This window comes from Prionailurus viverrinus, chromosome B1 (genome assembly GCF_022837055.1).
Source record: "Prionailurus viverrinus isolate Anna chromosome B1, UM_Priviv_1.0, whole genome shotgun sequence".
In the NCBI taxonomy this organism is placed as follows: domain Eukaryota; kingdom Metazoa; phylum Chordata; class Mammalia; order Carnivora; family Felidae; genus Prionailurus; species Prionailurus viverrinus.
The window spans coordinates 110,589,120-110,608,513 of record NC_062564.1 but is presented as its reverse complement, the minus strand read 5'-3'; the positions used below and the strand labels follow the sequence as shown (position 1 = coordinate 110,608,513).

General features: G+C 37.4%; 1 protein-coding gene across 11 annotated transcripts in view; it reads left to right on the top strand.

The window, feature by feature from the left end:
- Positions 1–19,394, top strand: part of ANK2 (ankyrin 2) — a 273,390-nt gene that overhangs the window by 213,487 nt on the left and 40,509 nt on the right. For 9 of the 11 annotated variants that reach the window (XM_047855606.1, XM_047855600.1, XM_047855602.1 and 6 more), the window contains 5 exons: positions 8,204–8,428; positions 11,054–11,208; positions 13,456–13,667; positions 14,246–14,450; positions 17,466–17,562. In XM_047855606.1, the coding sequence (XP_047711562.1) occupies positions 8,204–8,428; positions 11,054–11,208; positions 13,456–13,667; positions 14,246–14,450; positions 17,466–17,562 (894 nt within the window). Of the gene's footprint in view, positions 1–1,243; positions 1,280–8,203; positions 8,429–9,961; positions 10,061–11,053; positions 11,209–13,455; positions 13,668–14,245; positions 14,451–17,465; positions 17,563–19,394 lie in introns of all 11 variants that reach the window. The other 2 variants (XM_047855596.1, XM_047855597.1) reach the window with 1 other exon arrangement.

Genomic DNA, 19,394 nt, shown 5'->3' with positions numbered 1-19,394 from the left:
TAATGAATTAACAAATAAGGCACAGTTTCTAGTAATAGTTTTGTGATTCATTTTAAATGTTATTATTTCACTGGTATTATTTTTATAGTCCTTTAATGACAGCCAATGCCAACAATTAAATGCCACTTCGTGATGTTATGCTCAAATATATTACAGGAGCTACAAACCTATAAGAGAGTGATCTTTTAAAGGACTCCTTTTTCATTAAAACATGGTGACAATTTTGCTGTGAATCTAAAACTACTCTAAAAAAAAGTCAACAAAAACACTTATGAAGGTAATTAGCTCAAATAGTGGAAGGTGACATTAGAAAGGCAAGGAAATCAAGACTGTTTCTCATTTGACAATATTTATCAAATTCCTATAGCAGTTAACTTAGTTGTTTATGTATTTCAGACAACCCAGTTTCTTAAGGTACATGAGGGTAAATTCTTTTGGATGAAGACAACTATTTTCTGAGTGGCAGAACAACTGTTTTGTAAGGCTGGATTTCTGGTCCATTAAACATGTATCCCTTTGTATATTGTCAAGTGTTGAAAACACAAGTGAATCATATGAAAACTTACGGAGGGTTTTGTGGAAAAGCAGACTCAGGGTGAAGAGGCATGAAAGGACTAGAAAATGGGATTAGACAGTGTGGCCAGTGAGAACAGTAAACCACAAATCAGGGAATGAACGTCTTGAAAACATAGTTTTTTGTTACCTGCTAGTAGGTAATTAATGTTACCTGCTCTACCTTATAGTTGATGCTACTGTTTGTCATTGAAGCTACTTAAATTGTGCCTTTTCTGCTTGCATTTCTTTGGAAGAAGACCAAAAGGGCATTACCGTTATTTTGAAAGTATTAAAAGTATGACTGAAAAGTTTGGAGACTATGTCCATCAAATCAAAGACTGTGATTTTTATTACAATGCCCCTTGGTGTTTGGCAACTTCCCCGGGACACTCAGACTTTGTTACATGACCTTCCCCCAGCCAGTGTTGAATAAGGCTACAAATCCAAATCCAGTGATTTTATCACATCCCCAGTTCCCTGAACTGGGAGTCACTGCGAACCCCCATACCTTGCTCTTCTCTCCGCATTTGCATAGAGCTATATTTCATTTGTATTTCCATCTTTTTTTCAGTGAATACTGTATTGGTGTATAAGTAATATATTTCGGTTGAAAGTCACTTCTGATTTCCTTCTTTATATTTCACTTTATCCATTCCTTCTCTGTGCTAAAGTATCTATTCTGTTGCAGCCGCACCTCTCCATGTCTTGATCGTGACAACAGCAGGTGAACTTCTGCATAATTCCTTCTCTGAACATGTCGCCTCCTCCTCTCCCCCTTTCGCCATCTCCTTCTGCATATACCCCATCTCAGGATGCTTTAGTGTGAAGATACCTAGCCAGAGAGAGAGAGAGATTTATATTCTCCAAATTGTGGTCATTTCTGAATTCTCTTTCTCTGTGGTGAAAGGAAAGTGGGTATTTTTTTTTTTCCCTTTGGAAAGTAGGTGGGGTTGCACCACAATTAATGTAGAGCTACTGTGAGAGCCTGTTTTGGACCTGAGTCTCCACATCTCTACTTCTTTGGTGAGAAAAAGTGCTACATAGAGCTGAAGAATGTTATTTTCAGCTTTTATGCAAATTGGTTGAGCTATTTTAGTTATATTGTAGGTTATGATTTTAAGTGTCACTTAGCAGGGTTTTTTTTTTTTTTTAACTATATTCTAGGTGAACCAAAGTCTGAAGATTTATTAATAGGGCATTTCTTTGCTAGTACTGCTTTAAGTGCAACCTTTTGATATTTTGGAAATTGTGCTATAGAATGACTCTAGCCAGTTTTCTAAAAATATCTATTCTTCATTATTTCAATAAAGTTATTTTTAAAGGTTCTTATCAGACTACTGATTATAGTATTTTTATTGTACAGTAATTCACCATGATACCACAGCTTGTCTACAAATAAGACAGTTTTTTATTTTCCAATTTTGGAATTCAACATTTCAAATCCATCCTTTTACTTTTTCTGAAACACACAGTAAATATTCTGTTTCTACACATGAACGTTGTGAGTGATAAATAATTGGGGATTTTTTACAAATTGGAGCCAATTTTTTTTCAAAGCGATTTTCCACCAGTTTTTCAGCCTATGGAATTTGGAGAAGTAGGAAGGAATTAAGGGAGTTAGAGAGGAGAAAGAGCTCATGATATTGTTTTCTCCCATAACCCCAGAAATCAGATTTAATTTAAGGCCCTCTTGCTATGTATATGTGGATCACTGAAGCACCCTGATGACTTTTTTTTTTTTCCTATTTTCACCCAGTAACTAACTCTGAATGCTGTTAATTCCCTGTCCCCACCCCTGGATGAATTAAAAGTAAACCTAAGGATTAGTAACTTTTGGGGTGGAGGATGTAGTCCTCAAAAGACCAGAGTCATTGTTTTCTGCTGCCTCCTCTGAAGCATGTACCTGTTTAGCTAATCAAATTGTGTATTTGCAGGCAAATCATCTGCATAATAATGGTGGACTGCTTTTGCTTTTATTCTTTTTAAATTGTGATAACACTGTATCTCACAATTTAGAAAACTTCAGAAAGACTTTCTGTTTTGCATGATTGCTGAATTTCATTTGGAGAGTAAGATATGCAATTGAAGCTGAGTATATTCTGTGATAAATTTTGTCTGTACAGTCTTCAGTCAGTGTTCAGTGGAATGTGCGTACACATTTTCTCCAAAACTGTTCGTTGACTGTTTTAAGCATCCAGCGAAATAATCTATATTTCTTGCAGTAAAAGCAGTTTATTTTCCAAATAAAAATTCTTACAGAGCGTCTGACGTGAAACATTTCAGTAGGTTTCCAAACTTTAGTTAACAGGAAATAGCACATAGAATTTTAACACCAGCTCACTTTAGAGTTTATTTAGCCGAATTCTCTCATTTTGTGGATGAGAAACTTGAGGGCCACGGTTACAGCAGTAATTCAAGACAGAGATAGATTTAATGATAGATGACGGATAGATCCAGGAAAGCGCAATGTACTTGCTCCATTATCTTGTGCCCTGTGACAATAGCTTACTTAAACAGTGACGTTCATAAACTAATAAAAACTCCACCATTGTATTAAACTGTTTTAGCAGGTTTCCATGTTCATTTTAAATATCTGATAAAAGTTAGTTTCTCTGTTTCTTAGGTGTTGCATTATATTGCACTGTAGTTTTTATGACATTCGAAATACACAAAATCATATGGGTGTAGGGAATGGGAAAGGATGGCAACAAGCCTTTACTGACTTCTAAATGCTTTACCCACACATGATTTAATCCATGCTACACCCTCGGTGGTAATACGATTCTCCCTCATTGAGACAAGGCTTAAGTATTTTTTTTTTTTAATATTTATTTTTGAGAGAGAGAAAGAGAGAGAACGGGAGAGGGACAGAGAGAGGGGGAGACACAGAATCCGAAGCAGGCTCCAGGCTCTGAGCTGTCAGTACAGAGCCCACGTGGGGCTCGAACCCACAAACTGCAAGATCATGACCTGAGCCGAAGTGGGACACTTAACTGGCTGAGCCTCCCAGGTACCTCACAACAAGGCTTCAGTCTTAAAGTTCACAAACAGCAGGGCTGAGCTTCAGTCCATATACCATCTCCTCTGTACATATTCAGGTATATGTTTTTACTTCTATTCCTTTCACTTCCAAATGTTTACAGTATTATCCCATTTTTAATCTCCTGAAAATATGAGAAAATCCTATTTATTTAATTAACTCTAGTATGTGAGCTGATTCATCTCATGACTCATACCTTCCAGGTTTTCACTTTTTCCTGTGGTACAAAAAAAAAGTGCATGGTCTCTTACAGTCTGTTTTTTACACTGCAGAATAGCTTTACTAACTCTACTACCTATCTGAATAGTGAAACCTTTTGGTATTCTGGTATTTTTAATATAAGTGTTCAAATGCTTACCCAATTTTATATTAGAAATTGTTGGGATTAACGAGCATGTTTTATCTAAAAGACTTTTCATTAGCACTTGAATTAGTATTTCTCTTATTCCCTCTCATTTGAAGAAAAGACTTCTTTTAGTATACAATTCTGCATATCCAGCTTTTTTATTAGTGGGTATTCCACACTTATGTTATTTGAGTCTGTAGACTATAGAGTAAGTTCTGTAGACTTTTTTCTTGCTGAATTTATACACCCTTTTATTCATTCTGACTACTACTGTTTAGTTCTTTCATGTCTTCTCTTTCCGTTTCTCTCTTGACCTCTTTCTGTTTTGCTTTCTTCTCAATTCTCCTGCCTCTGTCTCTCTCCCCCTCTCACCTTCCCTTTCCCTCTTCCCCTCCTGGAAAGCCCCCTCCCTAGCTCTCTGGCGAAAGACAATTCCCTCCCCAGAGCTTGTCATTTTAGGTTAGTCTTGCTACTTCCTTTAGTTAGTTGAGAAAGACACAAAGGCTTGTTTTCTCTGGAAATGTTATTTTTCTTTTCTCTGAATTATGCATATTGACGCTTTAATTTCCCCAATTTGCTTTGGTTGGGTGCAGTACTTAAGTATTACTTCCCAGATCTATATAAACTTAAATTTTTCTACTTGCAGCTTTAGCCTTTAAGTTCTTTTATTTTGATTTCCCAATCTTTGGTCTGTCTTCATGAAATTTTCACTCCTAATAAAATTGTTGACTTTCTTATATTCAAACTCTTGATTTTTGGTTACTCCCATTTTCTACTAATCATCTACCAAGGGAAATAAATATATCAAGTCTCTTATTTGGGGGCAGGAAAAGGCCTATAGAAGAATATTTAACATTGAGTATAGTCCTTCCCAACTATTTTGCTATTTTATGAGCTGAAATATCTGGGTGTAGTAATTTGAATGAGTTCTGACTGGATTGGTTGTCCAGAGACCAAATAATTGAATTACCTTCACTTTTGCTGCCTTTTCTATTAGATATAAATATATACAAGTCCTTACAACTTGCTCTTTTCATTCTTCCATTCACTCATTCAACCATTAGTTATTGATGACCTATGTGCTCCATCTACATTGTTCTAGGCATTGGGAGAACACAGGAAGAAATAGGAGGAGCAAGGTCACGCCCAATATGGTACTTACATGGCTCCTGTATGTCGTTATAATTCACTTCTTATTGACCAGGAAACTAAGTGATTCTGAGTAAGCAAATCCATCATGTGAAACCTGGGGCTTAGACTATGAGCATCTTGGCAGGAGCAACTGTATTTTTACTACCAGTATCCTCAGTTCCAAGCAGGGCACCTGGCACTCAGTAGGAGGGAAACAAACATTGCATGTTTCTCATGCATGGGAATGGAAATTATGGAGTAAATAGAACAAAAGAAGATTTCAAAAGGAACAGTCAATCAGACAAAGTAATCAAACGTTGTTATGGAAACATTGCCGCTAAGAACATAGCTACTTCAATTCACTTTTTTAGAAGATGCACCACCAGAAGATATTTAACATGTTTTTCTAGATAGGGACATCATATAGGCCCTAAGTCATCACTGAAATACATACAGGGGAAACACAATAGCATATAACATGAGGTGGAAATTCCCTAAATGGCTTTATAGGTACAAATAATATTCAAGACTGATAATATTAAGTGGATATATTCTAATAAGTTCTTATGGGTTTGAGTCCCTGTTCTATTGTTCAATGGTGACAGTAATCAAAAGATGAAAAAATTTAAAGAAGGTAGAGAAAGTCAGAAATATTGCAATGCATTTGGAACATTTGGAATATTTGCAATATTTCAGCTACTAGTTGAAACTTAGTGTTGCCTCATTTTTACAAAAATTGACATAAATATCATTGTCAAATAAAAATAATATGGAGAAGAAACTTTTGTATTCATCTAGAAGTGTTACCAGTTTTTCTTTAACTTTTAAAGAAAATGTTTATTTTGAGAGCGAGAGAGTGAGCACAAGTGGGGGAGGTGTAGAGAGAGAGGCAGAGAGAGACTCTAAGCAGGCTCCGCACTGTCAGTGCAGAGCCCAGTATGAGGCCTGATCCCAGGACTGTGAGGTCATGACCTGAGCCCAAATCAAGAGTCAGACACTTAACTGAGTGAGCCACCTAGGTGCCCTGAAGTGCTACCAGTTTTACATCCTTTTGAGCTATAGAACATTGTAAGAAACAAATAAAAAATAATTATTTTTAAGAATTCATACTTAGACAAGTAGTAAGAACAGCAGCCAACATTTTTTTTTTCATTTTGTTTTGATAAAGCCCAGAAACATCTATTCTTAGTACTGAACAATTGATTACGCTCCTCAGTTTTTGCCCTATACTAAAAACTTAGGGGGTTGGGTGTGAGGGGTAGTTCTAGGCTGGCTCCTGCATGTGAGAAGGACAGTGACAGTTCTCGTGGTCTCGTCCTGCATGATGTGCTTCAGACAGGCACTCCAGGCTCCCTCACATCCATTTTTATTACTAGCAACAGGATTTCTGTTTAATAGCATGCTTAATGAGTTCTGTGTTCTGCTCTGAGGAAGATGCTAACATATTTCCATCACTTGTCTAAAAATAACATCAATGTATTGTGTTTCTATCCTTACTTTGATGAAATACCTTTCAAATGTTTTAAGTGTCATCATGGATGTGATATCTAGATACGGTGAATCTGATGTAGTTCTGTGCTTGTTAAGCTCTAAATAGATCCATAATACACCTGTATGTTGCTTTCCTTTTTTTGTTTTGGTATATAAAATCTTGCAAATGCGATGAAAATTGGGAAGGATAGTAATGTAATCTGTATAAAGGTGTACACATTGTTTGTGTCTTTGTGTATATGTGTACAACACTCAGATTGCCTGGTGTAATTTTTGCTGCTTAATGAAACAAGTACCTCCAAGCCTTTAATGAGTGTTAGGACTATCAGGGTGACAATAACTCGCACTAGGCTGTAGCAGGATCCTTTAAGACCATCCCACAGGAAGCAACTTCAAGGTTAAAACTAATCCTTTTTCTTGGTACTCTTAAACAGAATCGCTTGGATTATAGTTCTTTTATTCAGGAACAACTCATTTGGCAGAAAAGGAGCAAAATAATAGGAATAGGAGCCTTTACATTTCTAAATTATTAGCTGTGATTTTCCATACACAGCTTACTATACTTTGGGGAAAATCATGATGCACAGATCTCTCCCATTAGCATGAGCCCAGGGTTTCCCACTTCAAAACACAGAGTAGAGATGATTTGTTATCTTATTTCCCGCCCACCCCATCTTTGCTTTAGTTACAATGGTATGGCAGAGGGATTCCTACTTAAGAACTGAAAAAGTGCATGTGAACCAGTAAACTCATTCTATCCAAAACGTTTAGTTTTTCCTTCTCCTTTAGAATGCAGTAAGTTAAATACCTGCATCCTGGGTAAGACGACGTTAGAGCAGGATGCATGTACGTGGGTTTGATCTTGGGAAAAGCCCTGTGAATCTTTTTTTTTTTTTTTTTTTAGGTCATAGAATTAAAGTGGGGTGGGCAAGATACAATTTTGAAAAGTCAGGTTGAATTAACTTAGAAAAAGTGCAATTTGTTATTTATTTATTTATTTATTTATTTATTTATTTATTTATCTATCTATCTATCTATCTATCTATCTATTTAGGGAACATGTAGAAGAGGGGCATAGAGAGAGAATCCCAAGCAGGCTCTGTGCTATTAGCGCAGAGCCTGACATGGGGCTCAAACTCACGAACCATAAGATCATTACCTGAGCCGAAATCAAGAGTTGGATGCTGAACTGACTGAGCCACCCAGGCACCCCAAAACCACAATTTGTTTTTTTCTCTCTATCCGTAAACTATGTGGATTTTTACGGATATACCTAGAAAGGAGAAGTCTTTACATTTACAACAAAAGAAGACTCACTAGTGTTCATTATATAATTTCATCCCACTTTCTTTCTGAGTCAATTGGACAGATTTTGAATTTATAGTTTGTATTTAACATCGGTATTGTCAACAAAAATTAGAATTCTTCTATAAAGATCAAAATAATACAAAAATGAAAACAACGACAAAACAGAAAGGCACTGGCATAAAGTAAAATAACTTTTAAAGACAAGTATTTTGCCACCATGCCAAAAAATAGAAATGAGAGTAAAGCTTTACGGGAAAGAATTAACTTGGCAAAGCTTGTTTATCTGGTTCCAATATTTCAAAACACAGCTAATCTTCTATCTTAATTTTTAGTTTCCTGGTTAGTTTTATGGTGGATGCCCGAGGTGGTGCGATGAGAGGGTGCAGACACAATGGGCTCCGTATCATTATTCCACCTCGGAAATGTACTGCCCCAACTCGAGTCACCTGCCGTCTTGTCAAACGTCATAGACTGGCGACAATGCCTCCAATGGTGGAAGGAGAAGGCCTGGCCAGTCGTCTGATCGAAGTCGGACCTTCTGGTGCTCAGTTCCTTGGGTAAGGGTTTCTGATAAACCTCCCACTTAGTCACGGATGAGCTTGTGTCCTCTACATGAAATCACTAGGATGGAATGGAAAAAGGTACGTCAAAACATCGTGAAAGAAGATTGGCCCATGACGTTTTTTTTTTTTTTAAATTAGAAGTAGCACCTCCATGCTTGACTCCAATTATATGCCTCTTATTTTAAGGCATTAATGAGTTCAACATTCAGGTGAATTATTATCCTTTCTCTTTGGATGTTACCATAACCGCTAGACTCCCAATGTGAATTATCATGTTTTAGCCATTGGTAGGTTTTTTTTTTTTTTTTTTTATCTGAGACTCACCTCGTCAAATCATAACGAAAAATACTACTCTATTCCAAACACAAATTTAAACTCTTGTGTAGTAATGAAATGGAACGATTATCTTTGGAAATCAGTGTTGTCTTTATATAAGAATATCCAAAATTTTACTCTATGTGATTTGTCTTTTCTGTCATCAAAACTGCTACCTTGGGTCTTAAAATTACACTGGGAGTCTCTTTAGTTGTAGTTTTCCCTAAGATGACAAAATCAAGACTAACTTCTGCCGTGCTCATTTTAGCAGTTTTGAGCAGAAGTGAGCATTTCTTCTTTCTTCTGTTTCTACAGCTGCTGTTATATTAAAGTGGTATTACAATATGCCAAAAGATGAGTAGCTGCCCCTGAAAACTGACAAAAGGATGAAGTTTTGGAGGGGGACAAGTTTCAAAATATTTTGAAACAAATCAATTTTATTTAAGTCTTGTCACGTCAAGTCATTGTTGTCAAAAATTGAGAGAAAATCCTATTAATCACGAACTCTTTGCTTTGCTACTGTCATTTTGGGGAGAAGGTTTGCTTTAGAACTCAAGGAACGTTCTAAAGTCTTGTAATTTGGAGCAGACTATTAATGAGTTGCTGCAAATTATGTTCACACCTGAAAAGGGGTGTCTGTATTTCCCAATTATAGAAACCACCTCCCATGTCCTCCTAAATGACCAGAGATTTAGAAGGAGCCTGTGAAGTTCTGGGTTGCATCAGAAAATGCCAGTATGGTTGGAATAATTCCCCAGTGAGCCCTTTCATATTCTGTGCCAGGCCCTCTTCCCTCCCTCATGCTCAGGTAGTTTTAGGCTTTTTAATAAATTTCACATCTGTTGAGGAATATCCATGAAAACATCTGGCCTCTATCCCGAAGTCAGAGTTTTTATTATATTCCCAACAGCTTTGTCTTTCCTGTGGAGCATATATTTTTTTTTTGTCATTGTTTATTTTTTGGCTCATGCCCTGGCAGTGAACCTAAACAGGGTCAGATCAAACACCCAAGTGTCTCCTTCCACGTGCCTCCATTGTACACTCTGGGTCTCAGTTCCTTGCTCTTTGTGACCAATGGAGGGGGCAGAACCAAACGCAGTGTGAAACCAAACTTCACCCTGTTGATCAGCTGGTGACGCTGGGGTTCTGTGGAAAACAATACCTGAAGCTTACTTATGTTCTTTCTTTCACTGCTGCTTTGGATGTACTCAGTAAACTTCACCTGCCAACGGCCCCTCCCCCACTTAATGAGGGAGAAAGTTTGGTCAGCCGCATCCTTCAGCTGGGGCCTCCTGGAACCAAATTCCTTGGGTAGGAGTGACTTAAAACAAATTGATGGCTGCTGGCCCCCATTCTTCTCCTTCTTCTGCAATATGATTTCTCTTTTTGTCATTGTGCCCATGACATGTCCCTCCCTATGATTTAAATTCTGTATAACCTATCTTTAGTGGACCATTTCTGACCCTTGTGGTATGTGACTTTTATTTTTGAGTGACGTTTTTATATCTTTTCCCTTAAAGTGCTGTGACCTTCATTTTCGTTTAAAGCATGAGATCTGCCTAGTTGTACTATGTGCTAGTTACGATGTTGTTATGATGAATTTGAAGTCTGTATCAAAGCAACCTGGACTGAAAAATCAAAAGCCTCTATAATTTTTGAGAGTGAATGCGACCTGAAAACATCAGGGCAGTGCATGTTCTGGATCCTGAATATAATAGGCATGGGACACAATTGGGCTATCTACTGAGGCACTCAGTTAGGGCCACACTGTGTACACATGCCTATTGTTCCCTTGAATGAAAAAGATATTTAAATAAGCAAAAAACATGAGTGCATGTCTCTTTAGTTCCCAAGTAGTTAACTTTTGTGACATCTTTTCATTTACAACACGTCAAATTATGCAACATATGAGCCATTTTCCTTCTTAAACCATTTTGTCATTTGCACCTTGTAGAAACTGTTTTAGGAGATTGGCACACCTCATGGATATGCATGCACGTTTCTTTTGGTTAAATGTGTTATACTTATATTTATCAAAGGAGAAGTTCCAGAATGCCACATGCACTCACAGGGAAACATTATTTGGCTTAAGGTAGCAGCATGCCCCTAAGGATTGGTGCCCCCGAGGTAGAATGCTACTGTGTGACCATCTGCTAGCCAATGGGCTCCGGAGGAAAGCCTACTATGCCCCTGTCCCAAGAAAGAGAACAATTCCAGGTCACTTTGCAACAGACAGAGTCAAGGTGCTTGTCTTAATGTTGGCCAGCTCTTGTCTACACTGAATGTTCTGCCTTACTGTGTCAGGCCTGTGATCGTGGAGATTCCTCATTTTGCTGCCCTTCGAGGAAAGGAGAGGGAACTGGTGGTCCTGCGCAGTGAGAATGGGGACAGCTGGAAAGAGCATTACTGCGAATACACTGAAGACGAATTGAATGAAATCCTTAATGGCATGGATGAAGGTACTTCATATTGAGGGTTTTAAAAGAATTCTAAAGTGGAAGCATTCAAATGATATATTTCTTTCTTATGACCTAGGGATGTGGGCGCGGGGACGGGAGGTGGGTTTGGGTATAGGTGTTCCTTGTGTTATTAAACCACAGCAGGTATTCGGTACGTTCCGGGGTTGGAATGCATAATGAATTTGCCTACTCTTACCTCTGTTATATTCAGGAAAACAAATCCTTTCAGTAGGAAATATCTCATTTAATAAGGAGATATAGCGTATCTCCATCCTTATTCAAACCTAAAACATGAGATGGAATAGATGTTGTTTCATTACAGAATGAACTGATACTGGATAATAAATCCATGACTTTTTGAAACGCCTAACAAGACAATTTAGATATAGTTAAGACACTGATAAAAGTGCTAAGCTTTTTTGTTGGAAAACTTACATAAACCCAAAACCAGTGCATTACAGGATAATATGGTTTCTTTTGAATTTTCTATTATTAAGGAGGAAAATTAAGTTCACTCAAACTTCCACATCTAATTCAAATAGGGAGTTAGCCAGGGTAGAATCTCATATATACACCTACACATATAGTTAAGGAATTTATTTTTTCATTAGGGCTTTTAGCTCTGTAAATCCCAAATCTCGCTTGGGCCATTTTGCCACAGGTTGAAATAGTTCCGTGTTACCGGAGGTAATGGATTAATTCTCTGGCATCCTTAGCTTGCACAAATACAGAGTGCCAGTTCTAATCCAGGAGATGTGTTCCGCTTTAAGTAACCACACAAATAGGGCAAATTCTTTGCCCAAGTGCCAAGAGCATACCAAATTTTGTACAGAACTGGACAGGCAGCTGTAGAGCTATTTGTAATGTGTAGCTTTGAGTATGGCTCACGGATAGGAGGCGTAGCCTGACAGCAGCTACTTTAATATTTCTTTCTGCATCCTGCTGAGGTAGACTAAGAAAAGGGGCCAGCCTTACCCTATCTAAGAAGTAGTTGGAAAAAGAAACAATGTCCTCTACATGCATAGGTTAGTATCTTCCAAGCAAGACAAAAAGATCAGGATTTTTACTGATAAAGCTTGTTCCATGCAATATTTAGCTGTTTTCTGCTCCTTGGAAACATTTGTTTTGCCTGCATTTAGGTTTAGGATGTTTTCTTCTGAGATATTTACCTGTCATTAACACTGCCATGAGCATCGGCATCTTGTCCTTGTATTATACTCTACGTGTGTATGAAGCTTGTTTTAAAACAAAGAATGGGATTTTTGTATTTTTTGTTCTCTGTGCTTGGAAATGCATTCTTTTGTAAGTATATGCTAGTGTTTGCCAGTGTATCAGTTTCCGATGCCATGATTAGATCCTGGGACTTCTGGCTTTTGCTATCTAGTTATATTCAATAGTCAAGAAAAACATAATTGCTGTTCCTGCCTCTATAATAGATTGCAAATGATTTCTAAAAATAAACGAGTTTCCATTATCTCTGAAAATTCAGTGATTCCCTTAATGCAAATTTTCAGCATTTTAAACCAGTCTGGGTTTGGTGTTGCCCTACATAGCTATACTAATGCAATTTAAAAAGAGCCCATTATCCTGTCTTCCTAATACTAGATGATATGTTTGGTAAGTTAATGGTTTCAGGAGAATATTGAAACCCTGAATTTATAATCGCTGATTTTTTTTTTTGTATCTGACTATTTTAGAGACAACCATGTCACTAGAATAAACACGCGAACACAAACCTTACCCTTACAAGACAGATTTTATTCCCTCACTATTGCCTTGAGAACTGAAAGGGCCATCTTCCTTCTTAAAACCACAATAACTGGTATTTGAGCTAACTTTGAAATTTGCAAAGAAAAGGAGTCCACAAACAATTTCCTCTCTTTCACGTGAACCAAGAATAGAACAGGTTCATTTCCATTTCAGGTTTGCCCTCAAAACCCCTCATTTACAAAGGCAGTGCTGCAATACTGTATCTGGAGCTGGATGCTCTCCTTTCCCAGGGCCCTGCAAAGACCTAGTTTCCACAGAGAAATAAAACGTGCAGACTAAATGCCAATAGGTCTTGAGAGACTGCAATTTTTTTTTCTAGTGTTAGGATAGGTAGTCTTGCTTTTTAAATTTTCCTATTATTTAAAACAAGGCATCTTGCTGCCATACTGGTTTACTATGAACTGTGCCAAGGAGTTTGCTAGAATGTTTTTGGATGGAAATCCTTGCTCTATGAAGATGGGTCATTTCTTGTCTCAGTGCTGGATAGCCCGGAAGACCTAGAAAAGAAACGGATCTGTCGCATCATCACCCGCGACTTCCCGCAGTACTTTGCAGTGGTGTCTCGGATCAAACAGGACAGCAACCTGATTGGCCCCGAGGGGGGCGTGCTGAGCAGCACAGTGGTGCCCCAGGTGCAGGCCGTCTTCCCAGAGGGGGCGCTAACCAAGAGGATCCGTGTAGGCCTACAGGTAGGCCCATGTTGGATACACGTTAACCTAACGTGGATTTTTATTGTAGTGATTGGAAATCAGCTTTTCAAATGGGAAATGCAGTAAAACCTTGGATTGCAAGTAACTCGATGAGCAAACCCTTCTAATAAATTTTAACCAATTTGACAATAAATTTCATATATTGAAAAAAAAAATTTTAACTTGATAAACTCTCAGTGTCTTGTAATACAAGGAGTACGTGACACTGAATGTCGCATGATCAAAACTGAGCCAATGGTTCTTGAAATTCACTTCGATATACGAGTGCTTTGGATTACAAGCATGTTTCTGGACTGAATTATGCTCACAAACCAAGGTTTGACTGTAAGTGGGTAACAAGTCAAATTATTCCCAGGTGAGCAAAAGCTGCCATTAGAGATTGTAGGTCTCATGAAGTTTTATATAAGTGCTTAGTACTAAACTTAACAATTATCATGTTTGAAGTCACCAAACTGATTTATGGCTAAAAAGTGATACATGGAGAAACTTATGTCAAAGAAATTTGACATATATATAATGACATATCATTTATTTTAATACTTTTTTTCTTTGAAAAGGCTCAACCTATGCACAGTGAGCTGGTTAAGAAGATTCTAGGCAACAAAGCTACCTTCAGCCCTATAGTCACTTTGGAACCCAGAAGAAGAAAATTCCACAAGCCAATTACCATGACCATTCCTGTCCCCAAAGCTTCAAGTGATGTCATGTTGAATGGTTTTGGGGGAGATGCACCAACCTTAAGATTACTATGCAGCATAACAGGTAAGTCACTTGTGACTATGCTAGTAGAAAGTTCCAAAAGAAGTAACGTAGATCATTGTAAATATTCAGTACCTTTGCCATAAGATACCTGTGAGGTTATATGCATTAATTCAGGAAAAGCATTCTAATTAGGGATGTGAAAGGCTAAAGGAAATGAACTTATATTTATTACATTTATATACAGCTCATATGCCAAACTATTGGACACTTTATATGCATTGTCATTTTAACCTTCACAGTGGCCCCATAAGGAAATGTTAAACCCATTTACGCAAAAGGAAGCCAAGGCCGAGTGAAGTTCCATAACTTGCCTGAGATCATACCATACATATTTGGCAGAGTTGAAATTCAAACCCAAATTTATATACCTCTACTCCCAAGCTTTAAGCCTTCATCGAAGACTTCATCTTATATCTACTGAAAAACAAACACTTGAATAACTATACCCAGTAGTTCAAACTTCTGTCTAGGAACTGATATGTCTTTATCATTAATCTATTAAACTAACTTTGGAAAAACAAAGTACAGGTTTTTAATCATTAACTGAATTTTGGCCTTTTCAATTGGAAGTTGTAGTAGCTTTCAGATGACTACCACACTCCAGAAAGGCATTCCCAGAATATTGGTTTTCTCTGCTCAAAATACCACCACCACTGGGTAAGAGGAAAGAAACCCACACAAATAATCTGTGTTAAGACTACATAATTTGACTAATTTCCCTATTTAACAATAAACACATGGTATTGGCATTCAGTAAATATTTATACTGTTGTCAGTAGGAATAACAACCATCCCTGGTTGTTTAGGTATCGTTAGAATTTTTCTTTTTTTCATTTCTCCTCCATATTGAAAGGAATGTTCACTCTTATTTTGTTCTCTTAATTCCCCTTCTAATTAGTGTTTTTCCTCTACTTACGACAGGAAACCATTGAGACTTTACCCCATAAGTTTAATAATATGACAGAATTTTAAGATACACAGACTATAATGAGTATAGAAGGAAATCATGCTTCACGTGTGACTTCTTTCCCAATTACCCATTTCTGGTTGTCACCCAGCATTCCTGGGTGTCAGTCTGATACTTTTTGTTCCATGGGTATACAGTTAGTCTCTCTATAATGTGCAATATTCATGGCATGGAAGCAAAAGTAGTAAGACCGAAAAGTGTCTGTGGCACACCCTGACCTTGTAGAAGATCCAGTGAAGATACCACGTGGGCCTAGGTGCCACCTAATCTAGTTATTCAGATGGGTTTATGCTAAACACTTTCTTTTTTTTTTAATTCTTTTTTTTTAACGTTTATTTATTTTTGAGACAGAGAGAGAGCATGAACGGGGGAGGGGCAGAGAGAGGGAGACACAGAATCGGAAGCAGGCTCCAGGCTCTGAGCCATCAGCCCAGAGCCCAACGCGGGGCTCGAACTCACAGACCGCGAGATCGTGTCCTGAGTTGAAGTCAGACGCTTAACCGACTGAGCCACCCAGGCGCCCCTGAACACTTTCTTAAATTTATTTGTTAATTAAAAAATATGTGAAAGTGTTTAGATTTTTGTGTTTTGCTCTGTTATGTGCTTCTGCTAAGAATTAATATTTTAGAGGCCTACTAGAATAAGGTTCCATGAACTTTCTATGATAACTCATTTCCTTCTTTAAGAAAGTTTAGAGTCACAATTTTTCTTCATCTCAAACATACATTCCTCTTGCAGTGCTTTAAGACTCTTTCATCCTTATCTATGCCAACTTAATTTTTCAGTAGAATGAAAGTTCACCTCAGCCTCCATGGTGATTTTTCTATGTATAGAGGTCATTTCTTTAGCATTCATTCATGTGTTCACCCACCTTTCAGTATTTATTGAGCTCTTAATATCTTCCAAGCTTTTTTTTTTCCAGCTTTTAACTACAAATTGAGAAGAAATTTTATTTCTTTTTTTAAAAGTTTATTTATTTTTGAGAGAGAGAGAGAGAGAGAGAGAGAGAGAGAGAGAGAGAGAAAGTAGGGGAAGAATGCAGAGAGATTGAGAATCCAAAGCAGGGCTCAAACTCACAATCTGTGAGATCATGACCTGAGCTGAAATCAAGAGTTGGATGTTTAAGCAACTGAGGCACCCAGGTACCCCAAGTAATTTTATTTCTTAAAATATGAATAAAATATGATAGTTAAAATAAAAAATATGGGGGCGCCTGGGTGTCTCTGTCGGTTAAGCAGCCGACTTCAGATCAGGTCATGCCCCGCGTCGGGCTCTGTGCTGACAGCTCAGAGCCTGGAGCCTGCTTCCGATTCTGTGTCTCCCTCTCTCTCTGCCCCTCTCCTACTCATGCTCTGTCTCTCTCTGTCTCAAAAATAAATAAAACATTAAAATAAAAAATAAAATAAAATAAAATAAAATAAAATAAAATAAGTTCAGGAATAAAAGAATAGTTGGATTTTTTATTATCTTAAAAAAGTATTCAGCTCCTTGGTTGATCAAAGTATCTTTTCACATCATCAACTGCTACAATTTAAAATATATTCAAAGCCTAGCAATTACAATAAAAGCTTCAGAGTGTTAGTCAGATCTTAACTATAGAGAACAAACTGAGGGTTGATGGAGGGAGGTGGGCAGGGGATAGGCTATGGATATTAAGGACATACCTGTTGTGCTAAGTAAGCACTGGGAGTTATATGTAAGTGATAAATCACTAAATTCTACTTCTGAAACTAATATTATACTACATGCTAGCTAGAATTTAAATAAAAACTTGAAACATTAAAACAAAAAGAATGTCAGAGCATAGAATACTTGGTAAGTAATTTGAGGCATTTATTCAAATAACTTCCCTTAAGTTTCTCGAAAGGTGGTGTCTGCTATTTGTTTTCAGTGTGTCATTTTTTAGCATGTGGTTTTTAGACATGTTTCCAATATGTCATTTTGAGGGACTAAGAGGTGAACACAGCCAGAACCACAGTGACTTTATTTTACAATTCAAAGTCTGGAGTTTTGCCCAAATTTTTTTAAAAACAATCCTATTATTTCAGGTGGAACCACCCCTGCACAATGGGAAGATATTACAGGAACTACGCCATTAACATTTGTCAATGAATGTGTTTCCTTTACAACCAATGTGTCTGCCAGGTATGGTTATGCAGCCCAGAAAAGCCCACTATGATATTGCCCCTCCCCATTGTCTTTTGTTTTTAGTTTCTTACATCCTTTAAAAGTACATCTTTTTGGTTTGCTTTTAAAGATCATCTGCATGTTCAGATTTTAAACTAGACCTGCCAGCAAATATAATAGTGATGATACAATAACAAAGGACAACCAGTCAAATTAAAATCTAAGAAAGATAAGTGATTGTCGGCTTTGACTGTATGACCTTGACTTTGGTTTTAGCAGCCACCACTGATTTTTCCAGTCCTAAAGGTCTTAGGAAAGATAAATTTCCTGCTGTCAAAAAATAGCCTGAACTACTTTTTCCAACAGAGTAATAAAAACACAAAGCAGGCCATGGCTGGCTTAAGTGGTTTAGAGGTTTCAGTGACCCTTATGCCTTCTAACACACTAACATATTTACCCATTACCCATGTCTTATCCATTTACATATCACACATCTTTTAAAAGCTGAAGCTATCTAATTTTATGTCATGCACACAAGAGTCAGTTTATTTAGTTCTCATTTGCATTGGGATTAGTGGATTGCTAAGCATTTTCCCATTTATTTAATTTGACAACTACAACAACTGTGTGACTTAAATAGAACAAGAGGTATTGTGTCCATTTTACCGATGAGAAAACTAAAGTTGAGAGTGGTTAAAACTTAAATTTCTATTTAGTGGGGAAACGAAAAAATAGAAATTCATGAATAGCTCAGTAACAGTGCACAGCAATACCTGGGTTTGATGGCCCATGTTTATAGTCTCAGCCACTCAGGTTCATCTACTGAGTCTCGAGCTCTCTGTCAGTATGCTCTGCCACTCTAATGCAAGACAATGGCAAGTTTTGAATGAGAGGTCCACCAGAGTTACTAAAGAATTCAGCAGAGGGTGTTTGCATTGGGATGTAGAGGATGTCCAAGAAGAGGTAACTCATGAGACATGTAGGAACCCAATAAGCAGATTGGGAAAGTGGAAAAGAGAGTAACATGAGCAAAGATGCCAAGATAGAATGCAAAAGCGTCCTGGGGGGTTGCAACAATGATCCAGGTAATCTATAATTCCGAAGTAATGCTGGATTGTGCATTGTTTATAGAAGGCCTTGTGGGATAGACTAAGCAGTTGGTATTGTAAGTGTATTTAATGGTTACACCTAAGTATGGTTACACTTAAAAATGGTTAAAATGGTAAATTTTCCGTTATATATATTTTACCAAAGCCAGTAAAAAAAGAAAAGAGATGGATCAAGAACTTGAAGAAAAGAGAGGCCAAGACGATAGGGAAATCTCAGGAATGTTGAAAGATTATGGGAAATGAGCCAAGAGGAGGAAGGTGATCATTGTTGAGGAAACGTTTCAGAGCAAGAGGATGTGGAACAACCTTTGAAAGTGTATACATAGCAGATTGGGAAAATGTCCATCAATGACCTCTTTTTCAGTGAAGTTGTCTTTCTTAGGGCCTCAGATGAGGGGCAGGGGGGCTCAAGCTTTGCTAAAAGCTTAGCAAAGTTAGTATACTGAATAAAATGATATCCGAGGAGAAAGTTGCCAGGCAATGTCACAGACTTAGTTGGGGTTAGAACTCATAAATTGGTGACAAGCAAATAATTTCTTCTATGAATTATATTCAATATTTAGAAGTTCTGGAGCAAAAGCAAATTGTTTAAAATGGTTTTACCAACCTTGGTGTCTGGAGAGGTTACTGGAAAAGAATGATGAAAAAAAGCTGTGTAGATATTATTGAAAAGAGTTTCAGGAAACGAAACAAAGAATAGGAAAGGGAATCAAGGAAATAGACATTCTTATTCAGTGAGAT